Genomic DNA, 18,088 nt, shown 5'->3' with positions numbered 1-18,088 from the left:
CACACACACACACACACACACACACACACACACACACACACACACACGCACACATACACCCAACCCCAGAATTGGGGAGATGTGGGTAAAAAGCAATTAAGGTAAAAAGCATAAAAGTTTTGTTGAGCCATTTCAATTGTTTTATTCTTCATGACCCCATTTGGGGTTTTCTTAGCAGAGATAATGTAGTAGTTTGCCATTTCATTCTCTAGCTCATTTTTTTTACAGATGAGGAAACTGAGGCAAACAGGATTAAGTGACTTGCCCAGGATCATATAGCTAGTAAGTGTCTGAGGACAGATTTGAAGTCATGAAGATGAGTCTTCTTCACTCCAGGCCCCGTGCTCTATCTGCTGTACCACTAGCAGCCCCCAAGGGTGTTTTAGTAGGTTTAATTGTGATGTAGGAGGCAAACAGGTAGCTCAGTGGATAGAGTGCCAGGCCTGGAGTCTGGAAGACCTGAGTTCAAATTTGGACTCAAATACTTACTAGCTGTGGGACCCCTATTTGCCTTAATCCACCCAAAAAGGAAATTGCAAAAGCACTCTAGAATCTTTCTCACGAAAACCCCATCGACAGTATTGATGTTCGGAGGGCCACAAAGACTTGGATACAACCAAATGCCTGGACAAGAACAAAAAAATTATGATACAAGTCAACCACATGACATGGCAGGGAAAAAGTTTAATACAGTTTTCAGCTGCATTAGTAGAATCATGGTATATGGAATGAAAGTATTATTCCTGAAATATTATATATTAGTCAAACCTTATCCAGAGTATTACTTTGCTGTGGAGTGTCACATTTTAGGAAAGTTATTGATGAGCTAGGACAGCTAGCTGGTGAAATGGATAGAGCACTGGGCAGTTCAAATCCAGCCTCAGACACTTACCAGCTGTGTGACCCTGGGCAAGTCACTTAACGCTGTTTGCCTTAGCTTCCTTATCTATAAAAATGAGTTGGAAAAGGAAATAGCAAACCACTCCAGTATATTTGCCAAGAAAACCTCAAGTGGGGTCATGAAGAGTCAGACTCAACTGAAATGACCTCTGGAATGTGTCCAGAGAAGGACAACTGGGAACCTTTCTATATGAGATTTGGTTGAAGGAACTGGGATGTGTAACTATGGTATGAGAAAACTTAAGAAAGACTGTGATACTTGACTTGAAGTATTTGAATGACTGTTTCATGGACTGGGAGTATCATTATTATATCCTATAGACCAACCAAATTTTCTGTTGTGTTCAGTGCAAATCTGTAAAGGTGTATTTTGGTATCTAAGTAGAAACGTGCCGATTTATAAATAGTATATGAACCATTACCAAATAGGCATGCTCATTTAGAACCATTCACATTAAAAGTAAACATCAACATGTTTAGTTATTTTTCACTTGTGTCTGACTCTCTGTGACTCCGTTTAGGGTTTTCTTGGCAGAGATACTAGAATGGTTTGCTGTTTCCTTCTCCAGTTCATTTGACAGATGAGAAAACTGAGGCAAACAGGGTTAAGTGACCCACAGTCACACACTTCTCATAGTCTAATAGTCATATTTGAACTCAGGTCTTCATGACTCTAGATCCTGCACTCTATCTACTGTGCCACATAGCTGCCCAGATCAACACATTAAAAAAAAAAAAAAGCTATTTGCTATATCAGTATCAGGTTACCTTTGACAGTATTATAAGTTTCACAGACAAAATAATTGATTATGTTATTTGTGAGACATTTTAGGTTTTGGAAACTTTGCTTTTATGACTTTAAAAAGCAGAGGAGAAAATCAACAAAACCCACTTCTCCAAAGGTCTTATTATTCTGTTTATCTCAAGTTAAAGCTCATCATTCTAATGATTTTAAATCACTTGGAATTGTTGAGCTGAATTTAGAAAGGACTCATCTGACCATTTGCAGATAGATCTTACCTCTTTGGAAAAGAACAGATTTCTGAATATAGGCTACAATATATAAACTCTCCCCAGTCCTTGGCTAATTGGGAAGCATCTCACTGGGCTGTGGAGTATGCTCACTGAATTATTAACAGAGCCCTAAGCCATTTTAAGCATTCCAAGCACTTTGCTCCACTAGTCCAGACAGAATCCTTACCCTTCAGAAGGGAAAATAATTTTATTATAATTATACTCCTCTTCTTAATCTCCAACAAGATATACAAAAAAGAATTGAAAGCCAGCATTAGTTATAAATAATTTACAAAGAGCATTTCATGCTACACTTAATTAGAGTGCAGGAATTAACATTTCCTTTAAGCCATTCCAGAATTACACATCCATATGTGACTGGTTTTTAAGAAAACTCAATATACAAAAATCTGAACTTAAAAACAAACTACAGAGTAATGTTTTGCATTACAAAAGGATCCTTCATGTCATAAAAGAACTTGCTGTTGTTTTCCCTGCTACATTTTAATTGTTAGCAAAATATAGATTTATGCATAATTTTTCAGAAACACATCTGTCATAAAAAGAGAGGAATGCAAACATACATGACTGGTCTTCTACCCCCAATTTAAGATTGTCATCAATGTCTTCCAATATTTTGTCTCTTCTAGATGAATTTCACCCTTCCACCCTTCTTTTTCCTTTCTTACTCCAGGGGTTCCATATTCTCATTAAATTTATGTATTGCATGGCCAGGGCTTTCTACCCAAAGATGTGGTCTCCCAACTCTGTACACCATATTCCAACATTATCCCATCCTCCTCCCTGCATAAAAACTCCCATTCCCTTTATACACTTCTTCAAGTTTGCTATCTCTGGAGAAAGCATCTGATAGATGAAGTATTACTTTGGTGCTGATGATCAATAATAAATTACCATGTTCTCCACCCCCCCCCAAGGGTATGTGCTTTTAATGTTGGGGGGGAGGGTGTAAGGCCTTCATTCAAATATTTATCAATTAGTTGAATCAAAGCAGAGATAATATACTCATCATATTTGTTCATGACACAAAAGTAGAGGAAGAGCTTGGGTTCAAAAATCAATTGTACAAATATGAGACGTGGTTAGTAAAACTGAAAAAGGAAAAAAAGATTCAGGGGTTCTGATGTACTATAAAATAAAATTTGAATAGGAATTTTGATGTGAAGCAAAAAGAGCTAATGTGATTTTAGGCTACATAGGTTTTGTATGTGTACAGAGTGAAGGAGATGACAGTCCTCCTATAAAATACCCTGGTTAGACCATATATAAACCATTATGTTTAGTCCTCGTCTCCAAATTTTGGAAAGCACATTGATCAGCCAGAAGCATAGCTAAATGAGGGTGAGCAGGGGGGAGTGAGTTTCCCATCACTAACTTATGCATACAGAGGCTTTTGATTTGTTTTAGCTTGTTTTCACATTGTGTCAGCAGTCAGTAAACATTGCCTGCTATGTGCCAGGCATCATTTTAAGCATTGGGAATACAAAAAAGAAAAAAATTGTCCCTGCCTTCAAAGATCTTTACAATCTAATAAGGGAATATTAGAGTAATATTGAAAAGTCTGAGCTCTCTCTACAGAGAGTCCTTGGAAAGAAACCATTGCTTCACCTTCTAGCTCTCCAGTCAGAGGAAGAGGCAACTGAGGTTGCTGAGGAGATGCTGAATATCAAAGATGAATCAGCCTCCCAGGTGATGTAATTTCAGCTGATGAGCTTGTCCCAGGGAAGGCATGATTTGGGGAGTATGAACCAAACACAGCAACTCATGAGTCTTCCTTTCTCATGCAGGCAGGAAAGCCAACAGCCCTTCACAGACTTAGCCCATTGCCAATCAGCACAGAAGCTTTGACTAGCTATTTTTCCAACTTGGGTTGGTTTATCTTTCCATAGGCAGCCTGGTGGCCCCTCCCTCTTGGGTGTGTGGGGTCTTCTCCATTGGTACCAGAATTAGTGCAGACATCCAATCAACTTTAGCCTCACCACAGTTCAGACTGCCTACTCTCAAGCAATGCACTTGCCTCAACCTCCCCAGGAACAGTTTGGGTGATGGCCGTGGCACCCAACAAGTGTTTCCTATTTAAGAACAGGTTGGATGTAATGAACTCAGTTGTCTTTAATTCTAAGAGGAAGGGCTTTTGGTTTTGTTTTTCTTAAAGATGGGGAGGGATTTAATTTGGTCCATTATATTTTTCAGGGAGTTTGTTGTTTGGCAAGTTTGTGTAGCCCTTGTGTCAAACTGTTAATTTTCTTTCCAATTTTTTTATTCTGTAGCTCTCATTTCTTTCCCATTTTCCCCCTACTGCTCTCATTCCATTTATAAAAACATTTCAAACTCTTTTTAAAGTTTTTTATTTCATCTCTTCCAGGAATGCTAGTTAAATTTATGTCCAAACTGTGCTTTACTTTGAGGTTTTGCTTGTAGATATTTTGGAGTCATTCTCTTCTGGGTTAGTCTCTTAAGTGTTCCTGTTGCCATAATAACTTTTTATGGTGGAGTTCTTTTTTTGTTTGTTTGCTCATTCTTCCAATCTACTTCGTGACTTTGGAACTGATGTTAGTGGTAGGCTGTATACATACATCTAGAGGGAATGTCTGGGCTGATCCTGCTGTTGCTTTCTTGGGATAGTGAGTGTTGTGTTCATCCAGGCTCTCAGGACCATCTCAGTTCAGGGACCTATAAGTTTTTAGTGCTCCTGAAGTGTTCTGATCCAGAGAAAAGTTAGATCACTGTCCTCCTTTGATTTGAGTTCTCTGCAAGTTCCTGACCTGGATTTGGGTCAGAGAACTTAAAGTATAGAAAATTCTTTTAAAGGAAAAGTATAAAAAACAGTTCCCTGGGGATCAATAGGAAAATTAGTTGTATTTAATTTTTCAATCAATTAATCAACAAACATTTGTTAAGCACCCATTTTGTGCCTAGCACTATGCTGGATACCAGGGGATTAAAGTGCATAAAATTTTCCAGTAATGAGATCAAACTAACTTTGGGGAGAGCAGCTTTTGGTGAGATCAGACACCAAAATGCAAAGCTTTTAGAGGAGATAGTGCCCTGTAAAATTATTACCTTTTCACATGATACAAAATTCTTCCAAGTAATGAAACCTTGAACTAATAGGAATGTTTCAGAAAGAATGTTTGAGCCCACATGATTAAGCAGAAATATCACAGATGAGTTTCCATTTTGGGTAACTGCAAGCTAATCATAAGGACCAGACCTATGATTTTACTCATGATAGCATCTCTCAGTGTAAAATGTCCTCTGCCAATGCAAGTTAACACTTTCTGTGTCGTTTTATAGTCTTCCAGAGCTACCAGGTCACTGAAAGTGATTTATACCATTTCACACATCGAGGATGTGTCAGAGGCTGTTCCTGACCCTAGGATTTCCTAGCTTGAAGGCCATCTCTCTATCCACCATGCCTCACTGCCTCTCTACAAGGTCCTGAGCTCAGAAACAAACAATCTTCCCTATACTTAATAGATGATGGGCTCTGAGCTATTTGTCATCACCTTAAAAAGACCTGGCAGTAATTTTAAATAGTTTCCGAAATGATTTGGTTCAACATTCCATGACAGTCAAAACAGTTATTAAAATAATGAGTCTCCTCAAAGTGACTTTGGAAACAAAACCTGATGTGACCACAATTAAAACATGACTTCTGGTTGTTGAATTGCAAGAAAGCTAATGGGACTATAGAAAATTTCAGAAAAGGGGAAGGGATAAAAGTATCAAGAAAAAGAGCAGTCTTCCATATTGGGGGATAAAAACATGGCAGGACTCTTCAGTCTCAGAAAGATAAAAGGGGATGGTAATGAAGGCTATTAAATGAACACAGATCTGTACAGGATACTGGAGCAAAGGGCATTTATGGAAGCTTGAGAGAGGGAAATCTGGGACAAACAGAAGAAAGTCCTATCTCTTAGAATGGATAATAAATGTACTGAACTCATTAAGCCAAGAGATTTTATAAGGACATATAAGTAGGTGGGTATTTTTTTTAAGTTTAGATGCATTTGCCAATGACCAAGCCTCACTGGATTTCCAAAGGAAAGTAGCATATTTTGGGAAATATCTTTGACGTTTAAACTTTGAACAGCTATATATCTTATGTATTTCCATGACATCCCCTGGTGCTAGTTAGATACAAAACTAGATTAGATGGACTATGGGTCTTATTTATATACAAGGGAATTGAAGATGAAAGGATTACAACTTTAAATAGAAAAGATGATGGGGAGTTTTTGAAATGTTGTCATTGGGTAACATATAGAAGAAATTAAGCCCTTACTACTTTCGCATTAGAGTGCATCATAATCTTAGAATTATAGATTTGAAGTAGGAAGGGTCCTTAGAAGCCACTGGATTCAACCAACTCATTTTACAGATGAGGAAATTGAGGCACAGAGTGTTTAAGAGATTGATCAGGATCACACAGTAAATTTCTGAGGCAGGAATTGAGCCTACATCTTTCTGACTGAGTCCAGTGCTCTATCCATTATACCTTTTTATCTGTCTGATATACCATGCTATCTCACGGCCAATAGACTCTGAGAGCAAATGTGATATAGTGAGATGAGCACTCAACTAGGAATTAGGAGAGCTGAGTCTAACTTGTATCTCTCACTAAATAGTTGGTCAACCCAAGAAAGTAATTGCAACCCAACAAATACACGTCTTCATCGCCTCTCATCTGGACTGCTGCAATAGTTTTCAAATTGGTCTCCCTACTGTGTCACTCTCCACTCTAGTCCACCCTCCACTCAGTACCAAAGTAATAGATCAGTCCTGAAGGACTGACCATGTCATTTCCACACGTGCTTCCATCACCCATTCAGTCAACTTCAGTGATTCTCCATTACCTCCAGGATCAAATATAAAATCCTCTGTTTGGCTTTTAAAGCCCTTTATAACCTGGTATATTCCCAGCTTTCTACTCTTCTTAGCCCCTTATTTCCCTCTCTGATCCAGTGACTCTATGACCCACTGGCCTTCATGATCTTCATTGCATAGGAAACTGTCCTTCTACTCCATTCATTTTCATTGGCTGTGCCCCAAACCAGGAAGGATTGGCCCATTTGCATCCTCCTGATTTCTGTGGCTTCCCTTAAGTCTCAGCTAGAATCTCATCTTTTTAAAAATTTTATTTTTAATTTATGGAATAAACCAAGCATTTGCATAACATAGTATAATAAAAAAAGATGTTTGCACATGAAATGACAAATCTATTATGTATAACTTGCTATTCCTTTTAAATGTATAATAAAGTAAATTTTTCCCCTTTTTTTCTTCCCTCCCTCTGCCCTTTACCCCCATGCTAGAGATGGTTACCATTTTCAGCAATAAACATTCCTTATCTTCCTCAATATTAGTGCCTTTCCTCTGAGATTCACTCCAATTTACTCTGGCTCTAAGGTTACTACACCTCACTGCCTTTCTGTAAAGTAATGAATTTAGGAACAAATAACCCACCCAACACTTCTTGGGTGATGGGCTCTGAGTTATCTGTTTTCACTCCAAAAAGACACCTGCCTGTCATTTTACATAATTCTCTGAATGATTTGGCTGAATTTTCCATGGCAGCCAGAACCATTACTAAAATAATGAGCATGTACATAATTGTTTGCATGTTGTATCCCCCATTTGAACATGAGCTCCTTGAGGGTAAGGAATATGTTTGCCTTTCTGTGTATCTCCAGGGCTTAGTCCAGTGCCTGGCACAGGGTAGACACAAAGGAAATGCTGGTTGACTTGACTTGACAAGTATTTGCTGTTGGTTGTTATGGATGATGTGGAAGTATAAGTACTTAATGAGATTTTGCCTCCAAAGAATTTGCAGTCTAGCCAGAGAGACAAGAATAATTGAGTACAAAATGATTAGTGACTACTACAAGATAGGATACATAATTAAGTATAATATTGCAGAGAACGAATTATATGAGTTATACAAGTTCAGAGAATGAGGAGGTCAATTTGGGTTGGGAGAACTAAGAACACTTCAGGAGGTGATGGGATTAGGTGAACTTTGAAGACTGGCAAGGGCTGGGGCAGGCTGGGAGTCTGTGTTTAGGATAGGGGCAGGTTAGTTGATCAATATGAGCAAATATAGGAACACAAATGCTCTAATTGTGGGATTGTAAAGCACCTTTGTTCATAAAGAGGAAAAGCTACATTTGGTTGTGGTAGGCCATAACACTGGCCATATAGGGTATTACAATATTAATAGAGGGGCTTGATAGTCAAATTTGGACTTGACAGGGTGGGCAGGAGGTAACCCATGCCAGTTTTTTGAGCGCAAGGAGTTCTGTGATGGCAGTAATGTTTAAAGATATTTAATCTGGCAGAACTATTCAGGATATATTGGAAGGAGAGAGATTATAGTCATGGAGGCCAAATAGGAATTTGATGCAATAAATAATCCAGGTGTGAAGCAATAAAACTGGATGAAGATGGGGGGTGGGGGGTGGGGGGGTGGGAGATGAAGAAAAAGGAGAGATGCAAGAGATGTTTCCAAGGAAGAATTTATACAAAGTGTTGCCTCAATTTCTTCATCTGTAAAATGGATATCATAACATCTGCTTTAACTATCAAAGAATTGTTTTAAGGATCAAAGAAAATAATGTGAAGATTCTTTGGAAAGTAGAAAATTATAGCCGAATGCAAGGTGTTATTAAATTGTATTTTCTTTTCCATATTCTAATTTATGGGCAGCCTGTCAGGAACATGCAGAATGGTAGAGCCTTGGAGAAGCTATCCTTTCTATGATATTGTCTTTATTTTTAACTTCTCTCCATTGTCTATCCTAGATTTGGGACAATAGTGTTTTAAAAGGAAAAGGGTAGAGTATTTCAGGGGGAGCAACTCAAAAGAAGAAAAATACAGCATACCAAGCATCATGATTTCCCTCATGAGTGTTGGTCTGATCCATATTGCTTTTTATCCTTATTTAAAAATTTGCCACTTATTTCCTTGTTTAAAATGGCCCTGGGGCACTACTTTGTATTGGGGTCTTGACAATTTCTTTAGTATAATAGTATTAAAAGGTTGCAAGAAAAATAAGAACAGAAATGAGTTTGATCTCTACAAAGTCAAACAGTGCTAAGACTCAGCAGCTACTTTCCTGAAATTAAGTATTACTCCCTGGAGAATCTTAAAGTTGTGGTCCCAGGAAGATCTTGCCTGGATGCTGGGTCCATCCACTCAAGGTCAAAGTGAGCCCTGATATCAGAAGCAAAGACTTGCTTTATGATTAAATTGAAAGGTTTTTGTGTTCTAATTCTCCTCATCACAGGGAGAGCAAGAGAGTGTTTTCCTTTGCTTTGTATCTTAACTAACCTTAAATATTTTCTTTCTCTGCAATTTCTAGTAATAACAATAATTATAAGAAGAATTGCCAGTTAGAAGATATTTCACAATTTACAGAAGGTTTTTACATGCACTATTTAATTTGGTTTTCACAATAGGATCATATGGGAGCAAGAAGAATAGTTATGATTATTCCCCACTTTACAGATGGGAGACTTAGGAACTTGTACAGGTCTCATAGCTGAGCTTTGACTTGAAACTACATGTTCCTGAATCTACATTCAGTGTGCACTTATGTCATTTTCTTCTAACTTCTTGAATCCTCAGGAATATCCCACTCAATGTTTTCATTGATTCCATGACAATACAATGTTAGGTAAAATGATGTTAAAGGGGCCATAGTTCCATAGGAGCCAAGTTGATGATTGACTGAATAACATTTTAGTAGGACATAGTTATGATATTATATAATGTAAAGATATTATATAATTATAATATAATTAATAGAATGATATTTTTGCAAAATTATTTTGGTCAGGGAAGCTTTATATGCCTACCAACTGGGCTAATGGTACACATGAACACAAACTTGGGTTGGGAGAGGCAAGATGTTGCTGGAAATAGTGTTGGATTGGGAAGCAGGAGAGCAAGACTGAAGTCTTGGCTCTTCCATTATCTAAACTGGGTGACCTTAGACCTAGGCAAATCGCTAAACCACTTGGAACCTCTGTTTTCTCATCCGTGAAAACAAGGAATTGGGATGGATGATCTCTAAGAGCCCTTCTGGCTCTAAGAGTCTGTGGTTCTACAGAGTTGGTTCATCCAAGAAATCCATATGGGGCTTGCAAGAGAGTGGGAGTTGTAGCATGAGTGGGTAGCTAAAGAGGGAAATCCAAGGTTGAAGAAGAATAGAAAATATTCACAGATCATAATAAAAACCCAGAGTGAAGAAGTAAAACTAATAAAAATTGACTAAGAATATTGTTTTGCTTGCATTTATTACTCTTAAAAGTGCAATGTGTTTACCATTTTTGTAGAATATTAGCAATAATGAAACATCATCAAGAACAAAATCCTTTTCCTGTTGCCATGGAGACAGAAGAATAGGCAAAATTTTGTTCTAGTCTGTGGAAGAATGACACAGAATTCAATGATACAAAGCATCTCTTCAAATTTTGTTTAATCTTTGTATGTGTGTGTGTGTTTTACAGCTGACTACAAGGAAAGTTTTAATACAATTGGAAACATTGAGGAAATTGCATACAATGCTGTTTCTTTCACCTGGGATGTCAACGAAGAGGCAAAAGTGAGTAAAAATATCAAGACTGTCAGGGCTTGATTGTTTCAAACTTGGTTCATTCTTTTGTAGGAATTTGAATGCTTCTTTTCTTACCTGGACCAGGTGGCTGCAGATGTTGCCATTGTAAAGGGTCAGTGGGGATAAAGGGTCTTCCAGACTAGGATGCCTTTTGGATCACAGTACTTCATCTTCCTTATGTGGAGGATGATGAAGAGGAAAAGGAGATTTGCTTCCCCCATCAGAGCAGATCCACACTGCAGTTTCCCAAGTCACCAGTCTCTATGTGACAGCCCCAAGTTGGGGCAGGTTGACTAAGTATATTGCTAGGTATTCTAGTAGCAGGACACAATCATTCTGACACCCCTGTGGGCATTTTTCAGAGAAGTAGCTTAACCAAAATGTGTGTAATTTGCCAGCTGTGGAGGAGTGATACTTTACTTGATTAAGACTTAAGTCTAGTTTGAACAAAGAACCTGGAAGGGGGGAGATGGGCAGGTTTTCTTCACTTCACAGGGTGTGGTGCCCTGTGGTCAGAAGACAACTCAGCCGATTATTTCCTCATTGCTCATTTAATGCTTTTCTCTTTTTCTTGAGTGCTAGTATTTTTTCTTTGTACTCTTTTTATATGTTAAAATAATATCCTTTTTTCAATTTTAAACTTTATATCTTTTTATTTTGATTTAAAATATATTGCTCATCTCTCTCTCCCCAAATAGCCATCTTTTATAAGAAAGAAAAAAAAAACAGTTCTGCAAAATTAACCAACATATTAGCTAAGTCTGGCAATATAGTTAAGGGTACCTGAATTTCCTTCTAGAATTTCATGAAAATTGTACATTTCATCATCACATTCAATTTATCTGTATTCCTTCTGTTCTCTCCAATGTCAATGTGCATAGTTCTTGAATTCCTTACTACTATTCTATGGACAATTTCTACTTGGAACCAGAATCAACACCATGTGCTGGGTGACATCTAAGCTTGATTCCTGCTATAGTCTCTATAAGAATGTTGAATGACTAGCCTTTTGTAGGGAATTGTCTTAAAACAAATGAGAACAGCCTAATAACATTCAATGTGGTATTGTTTAGGAACAATGGAGAGGTGTTTGCAAGAGGAAGAACTTTTGGAATTTTGAGGGCATGACATCCCAAAACATGAATTGCAGAGTGTCTTATTTCATTGTGCATAGATGATGACCTTAGTTCCAGGAAAGACAACCTCCAAAATAAGCAGCACCTGGAGAAATGTGCTTAGGTGTTTTAGTGATTGAATGTTCTTATTTCAGCAAACATTAGGCACCTACTCTATGCGAAGCACACTTTGTAACACGGGTACAGAGTAGACCCAAACAAAAAGATAGCATAGGAAAAATGTATCTACAGTACTCTTGCTATCTATTTTACTCACCCCTTTCCAACCAGATTCTTTTCAGTTTTTTTCGTGTCCCAAGAGGCATTAGCCTGAGCTCCCTGGCAGCAGCATACTGCACTACCTTGTCTCTATATTATGGGCTTTTCCCATGTACCTCTCCTTTGCAACTATTATTTTTCCTTTAGTAACTAAATTTGCTTGTGAGGAGGCTCACTATATAAGGATCCTAATATCTATTAGATGGTGAATTATCCATGCTATGGTGGGGCAGCTAGGTGGTGCAGTGGATAGAGCAATGGATCTGGTGCCAGGAAGATCTGTGTTCAAATTTGGCCTCAGACACTTACTTGCTGTATGACCTTGGGCAAGTCACTTAATACCTATTTGCCCCAGTTCTTCTGAGAAGGAAATGGCAAACCACTCTAGTATCTTTGCTATGAAAACCCCATGGACAAAGTCTGTGGCCTCACAGACTTGACTGAACAACCACACACAAAAAAATTGGGGTAATAGATTGGCTATTGTTCTCAGAGCAGTAACCAGAAATGTTTGTCTTTGAAGAGAAGGGGCAGAAGGTTGGTTTTAAAGGTGTGTGGGACAAAGCTCATCTAGGGGAGTCCTCCAGGGGGAAGAAGCACATCCTGGACCATTATGGGGTTTCTACTTTGCTGAATGACTGGGGGCTATAGGGAAAAGGAGGGTAGGATGATCAGGAGTTAGGAGTATGGATGCTGGAGGGAGTTAGCATGTTGTGGGATAGTGTTTTTAGCTCCTAAATTTTTTTTTGCTTTTTTTGGGAGGGCAATCGTGGTTAAGTGACTAGCCCAAGGTCACACGGCTAGGTTTTTTTTTGTGTGTGTGTGTGTGTGTGTGTGTGTGTGTTTAGTGCCTGAGGCTGGATCCAAACCCAGGTTCTACTGACTCCAGGGCCGGTGCTCTATTCACTGTGCCACCTAGCTGCCCCCCTGCTTTTAAATTTTGAAACCCCATTATGTCCATCACCTTATCCTGGATATGGCCCTAATTATATTACTCTTCTTTATCATTTAATATGGAATTTCCAATGGTAATTACTTAACCCCTCAAAATGACTAATTTTTAATGATAGAAGTTTTAGAAAACATGATGGATAAGAGAGGAAGATAATTTGAAGCAGATGGGTTTTTTGATACTTTTCAAATGATATCTCTCTACATGTAAAACAAGATATTAAAGCACAAGTAAACTTTTTTTCAGATTAGTCCCGTATGTGAAAATCTAAAATTATAAAAATAAATCAGTCAGTCAACAAGTATTTACTGATAATTTCTACCCTCAAGAGACTAATTCTAATAGGAAAAGGCAAAATGTAAAAAAAGGAGCTGGCAAGTGCGAGAAAGGTAGGGTAGGGACATAGTAGCAAAGCCTGGAGAATCCGGTATCAATAGTCTGGACCCTTCTCCAAAATGGAGGTTCTAGGAAGAACTCACCAATGGGAGAAGGGCCACTAGGGCAGAGGGAGACAGTAGCTAATGCTACTAATGGTGGCAAGGACCAGAGAACAGACAGATCATAGAGAATAGATATATCAAAATAGAAAGGGTCATTAGAGACCTATATCTAGTCTATTTCTGTCATTTTACAGATAAAGACACTGAAGCCCAGAGAGATTAAATGATTCATAGCTAGGTGACACAGTGGATAGAGGCACCAGGCCTGGAGTCAAGAAGACCCAAGTTCAAATTTGGCTTCAGACACTTATTAGCTATGTGATCCTGGACAAGTCACTTAATTTCTGTTTGCCTCAGTTTCCTCATCTGTGAGATGGGGATAAAAATAGCACCCATCTCCCAGAATTGTTGTGAGGATCAAATGAAATAACAATAATAATTAGCTTAGCACAGTGCTTAGAACATAGTAAGTGCTGTATAAATGTTAGTTATTACTTACCCAAATTCACAGAGACAGTAAATAACATAGCTGGAATTTTGAAGTCCCATGACTACAAGTTGCTACCCTTTCCATTCTACCACACTGCCTCCATGGGCAAATGTTTACTTTACAACAGGTTTCTCTGTTTCACAGAGGTCTTAATCAAGGATTCACTCAAATAACTAGCTTCTCCTGTGCATTAAAAAAAAAATCTGATTTGTATATTTTTTTTCCTTAGGATTAAGCCCACTCTACAAAGTCAGAGTACACCTGTAATATCAATAGGCAGTAGTAACAAGGCATTCTTATTTTTTTAAAAAAGGATGATGTTATAAATGCTTCAAGGATTTCATATTCAATTTGGCTCATGAAATTTGAAAACTATAATAAGAGTTTGGCTAATCTTTAGAGGAGTCTCTTTGTACCAGGTTTAATATTATTTAAGGGAAGTAGTAGGAAGCAGCTTTTCTTTTTAAAACCGAACTGAAAATATTAGAAGACATCCATTTTTGTTGTTTTCTGTTTACCAAATTAAAAAAGTAGGGGAGGGGAAATTTGCATGGGACAAATGGTTAAGAATTAATCAGGGACCCTGCATTTTAGTTAGTTCTGACTTGTCCCTCTTGTAGTTGGGGGAGGGGTGGGGCACTACATTTGGAAGCCTTCAGAAAATTATGTAAGATGATTTACTTGGCTCCTTTTTCTTGTTTCGGTCTTGTGCAATTTATTTTTCACAGAAAACAAGTTTACGTGCCCATATGCTTTGGTGTATGGCAGTGGAGGAAGGTTTATGTTGTTTGTTTCTCTTTCTTTGTTTATCCTGGCTCTGACCAGTGTGTGTTTTATACATTCATAATGACTAATACTTGGTGCTTGCAGTTTCAAGTAGTCCTTGAATCAATATGTAATAAAAGGCTACAGAAAACTTTTCTTTAGACTCCTATAAGGGACTAAAAAAAATAAATCTGTTTCATTAAAGAGACTGAGAGAGTATTTTTAATTAGCAGAGCTGAAGCCTTTTCCTTAAAATGTTATTGACTTCATAGCATGTATTCTATAAAAATACAATCTGGAAGTAGAAAAAAAATAGATTTATAGTAAAGCAGGAAGTAGATGGAAAATATCCCTCCTTTATATTAGGATTGGGTGTGATTTTCATACTGCAGTACTTTCCCCCAAAGCCATTTGCTTTCTTTTCTAATTCCATTGCTAACATCTGAATTTAAGTGCCCTGAGTTCCTCTGGGAAGGAGCAAAAACTGCTTAAAATGTCACATACTGGAGCTTTATTCTGTGTTTACAGAGGAACATGTCCATTACATCCTTTCTCCATAATAAGAGTAAGAGTGATTGTTAAGATAATGAGGGTTGAGTTAGGAACAAAACTGCTGGTTCTGAATACCTTTTGATAGTTATGTTACACATTACATTACATAGTCATTATGTCTGATATAGATGGCATCCATTGTAAACCTGCTCATCCCATGTGAGTCCTGCCCAAGTTTTCTCACAACCCCTTCCCCTCCTTAGAAGATCTACCCAAGACTTTTCTCTAATTCTTTTAATATTTCAGGGATATCAGATTGTCTATGGGTTGCAGGCTATTCTTGCTACATGATTAGCTCATCTACATTTTTTTTTAATGATATGCATCCTCAGTAAAGTCTTTTAGACTTTTTTCATGTGCAAGTCATTACTGATAGTACGTTGTGATCTATTTATGTTTATCATGTGTTTTTCCATTGCCCTTTGAGCTTATGTGTCTATATGTATTTGGATATGCATATATATGTATGTCTACATATATAATGTATATGTATAAGCTTATATGAGCTTAGATATCCTGAGATCATTGTTTTCCATGATTTGAAGTCACATGGTCATTTCCATTATTTCCCAGTGATTTTGAACCCCTGTAGATCATCATCCAAGCCCCATTTCCTATCTTCTACCAATTCCTTTTTCCCATCTCCTTCAACCTTCCTACCCCAAAGTTTCAACCAAAGTTTCAACTGCCTTCCCTTTCCATTGTGCCTTCTAGAGTGCATGTTCCATAGGCAGTAAATTTCTCTTCATGCTAAATCTTTTCCTCTCCCACTGTTTATATCATCTAGCTAGTTATAGAAATCTGGCACTGCTCAGTGACAAAGCCTCCCTAGCCACTCATTCCAGTACTGCCCACATTTTCGTTTCCCTCATCTCACTGGTTGAGTTGGAATACTTCCTGCACCAGACTTGAAGTCAGGAAAATGTGACTAGACACTTACTAGATATGTAACCCTGGTCTAGTCAGTTGACCTCTATTTTCCTCAGTTTTCTCATCTACAAAATGGGAATAGTAATAGCACATACCTCTCAGAGTTGTTGTGTAGGTCAAATGAGATTATATTTTTAAAGTATTTTGCAAACCTGAAAGTGCTATATAAACACTAACTATTTAAATAATGAGAAGGATCAAGCTGCAAAATATAATTTTTACTTAAAATCTAGGTGTGGGTGGAGGGTGGGAAATGACACTGGTGAAGACAGAAGCACCAAGAAAACAGATTTTTAAATAAATAAATAACTTTAAATATTTAAAGTCAACACTTCTTTCTTCCCTTGTCCCCCAGACTAGGTGTGACTAAAATGCAATGAGACTGTTATTGTTGCATGGTTCTGAAGATAGTTCCCATATAAGAATTTCAGAAATGCTGTGAGTAATGAAAATAATATTTGAATGAATGGTTAGTCTCCCAAAATATCTATTGAGGACAACACTCATTTAAATATGAGAGGCAACATGGAGTAATGAAAGGAATAATGAACTTGAAGTAAAGAAGACTTGGGTTCTACATTCAGCCTCCAACATTTGATTCATTCAGTTTGTTCAAAATAGAATTTATTAGGTGCCTAGTGTGTACAGGGGGCAGCTAGGTGGTACAGTAGACAGAGTACTGGACCTGAAGTCAGGAAGACCCATCGTCCTGAGTTCAAATCTGACCTCAGACACTTTTAGTTATGTGACCCTAGGCAAGTCATTTAACTATTTGCCTCAGTTTCCTCATCTTTAAAATGATTTGGAGAAGGACATGACAAACCATTCCAGTATTTCTGCCAACAAAACCCCAAATGAGTACACAGAGAATCAGACATGACTGAACAAAAACAACATATATGCCAGACATTGCACTAGGCACTATGAAATCAAGGGAAAGTTATTTACCCTCTCTGAGTCTCAGTTTTCTCTTCTGTAAAATAGGGGGTGATAACACCCTCATTCCCTTCCTCAAACTGTTATTTTGAGAAAGGTATGTTGAAAATCGTCAAGTTTTATATGCCTATCAGTTACTGTTATTAGTCCAAGCTAAGTGACCTTGGGCAAAATATGGAACCCCTCTGGCCCTTTGTTTCTTCATTTGTAAAGTTAGGGGACTGGGGCAAGATTGTCTATTTTAGTCATAAATCATGGAACTATGGAGTTGGGAGGAACATGGAACTCTAAAGCTTTAGAGCTGAACCTCAAAGATCACAAGTCAGTTCACCAAACATTTATCAAGCCTCATTCCATGTACAAGGAGTTCAGAGGACAGTAAGAAGAAGACATGGTCCCCACTTTGGAAGAACTTCCATTCTACAATTTTGTGATTCAGTGGAAGCTTTCCTCTGTAACATGGATTCTTAAGACTTTCATTTAAAAGATTTTTATATATTTTTTTGTCCTTCTTAAACAAACTCACGTGAAAAAGAAAAAGTTGTTGACTGCTCATTAATACCAAATACAGGGAATTCTTCACACAAGACCCTATTGAGCTATTAAAGACTAGCAGGCTCAGATTCCTCTCACTGAAGGCTCCCTTTTCACTTGGAAATGACATCATCTCAGAGAGCAGGGGAGCTTCAAACCCTAATTACAGACTCTCCTTTCTTCCGGATTTCTAAGGATATTCTTAAAACTGGACCCATTGTTTCTACCCAATGTCATTTACTCTCTTCACAACAATTTCAAGATTAAACTAACCTTAGTGCTACAAAGATCTCTCTCATATGACCCAGACAGAATTCCCAAAGAGGAGACATTACCAGGGTAGTAAGATGCGACTTAAAGCTTTTCCGCAAAATCCAAAGAACAAGCACCTCCTTTGTTGTCCTTTCATAGTAATTCCATATCAGTTTTTTCCCCCCAATTTGGTCCTATGCCCCACCCCTCCCATGATTGATAAGCTGCTTCAGATTGAAAAAGCCATCTTTCCAGGAAAGTCTTTTTAGTTTCTCTCCATCTTGGTCC

The 18,088-nt window shown here is 37.9% G+C and overlaps 1 protein-coding gene across 1 annotated transcript in view; it reads left to right on the top strand.

The window, feature by feature from the left end:
* GRHL2 (grainyhead like transcription factor 2) overlaps positions 1 to 18,088 on the top strand; it is a 229,584-nt gene that overhangs the window by 121,251 nt on the left and 90,245 nt on the right. Inside the window, 1 exon segment of the mRNA XM_069080979.1 lies at positions 10,449 to 10,543. Coding sequence (XP_068937080.1) covers positions 10,449 to 10,543 — 95 coding nt within the window.

The sequence above is a fragment of the Petaurus breviceps genome, unplaced genomic scaffold (assembly GCF_028583685.1).
Source record: "Petaurus breviceps papuanus isolate PSGF00001 unplaced genomic scaffold, PetGlider_PUasm1.0 98, whole genome shotgun sequence".
NCBI classification, from domain to species: Eukaryota; Metazoa; Chordata; class Mammalia; order Diprotodontia; family Petauridae; genus Petaurus; species Petaurus breviceps.
This window is presented reverse-complemented; position numbering and strand designations above follow the sequence as displayed.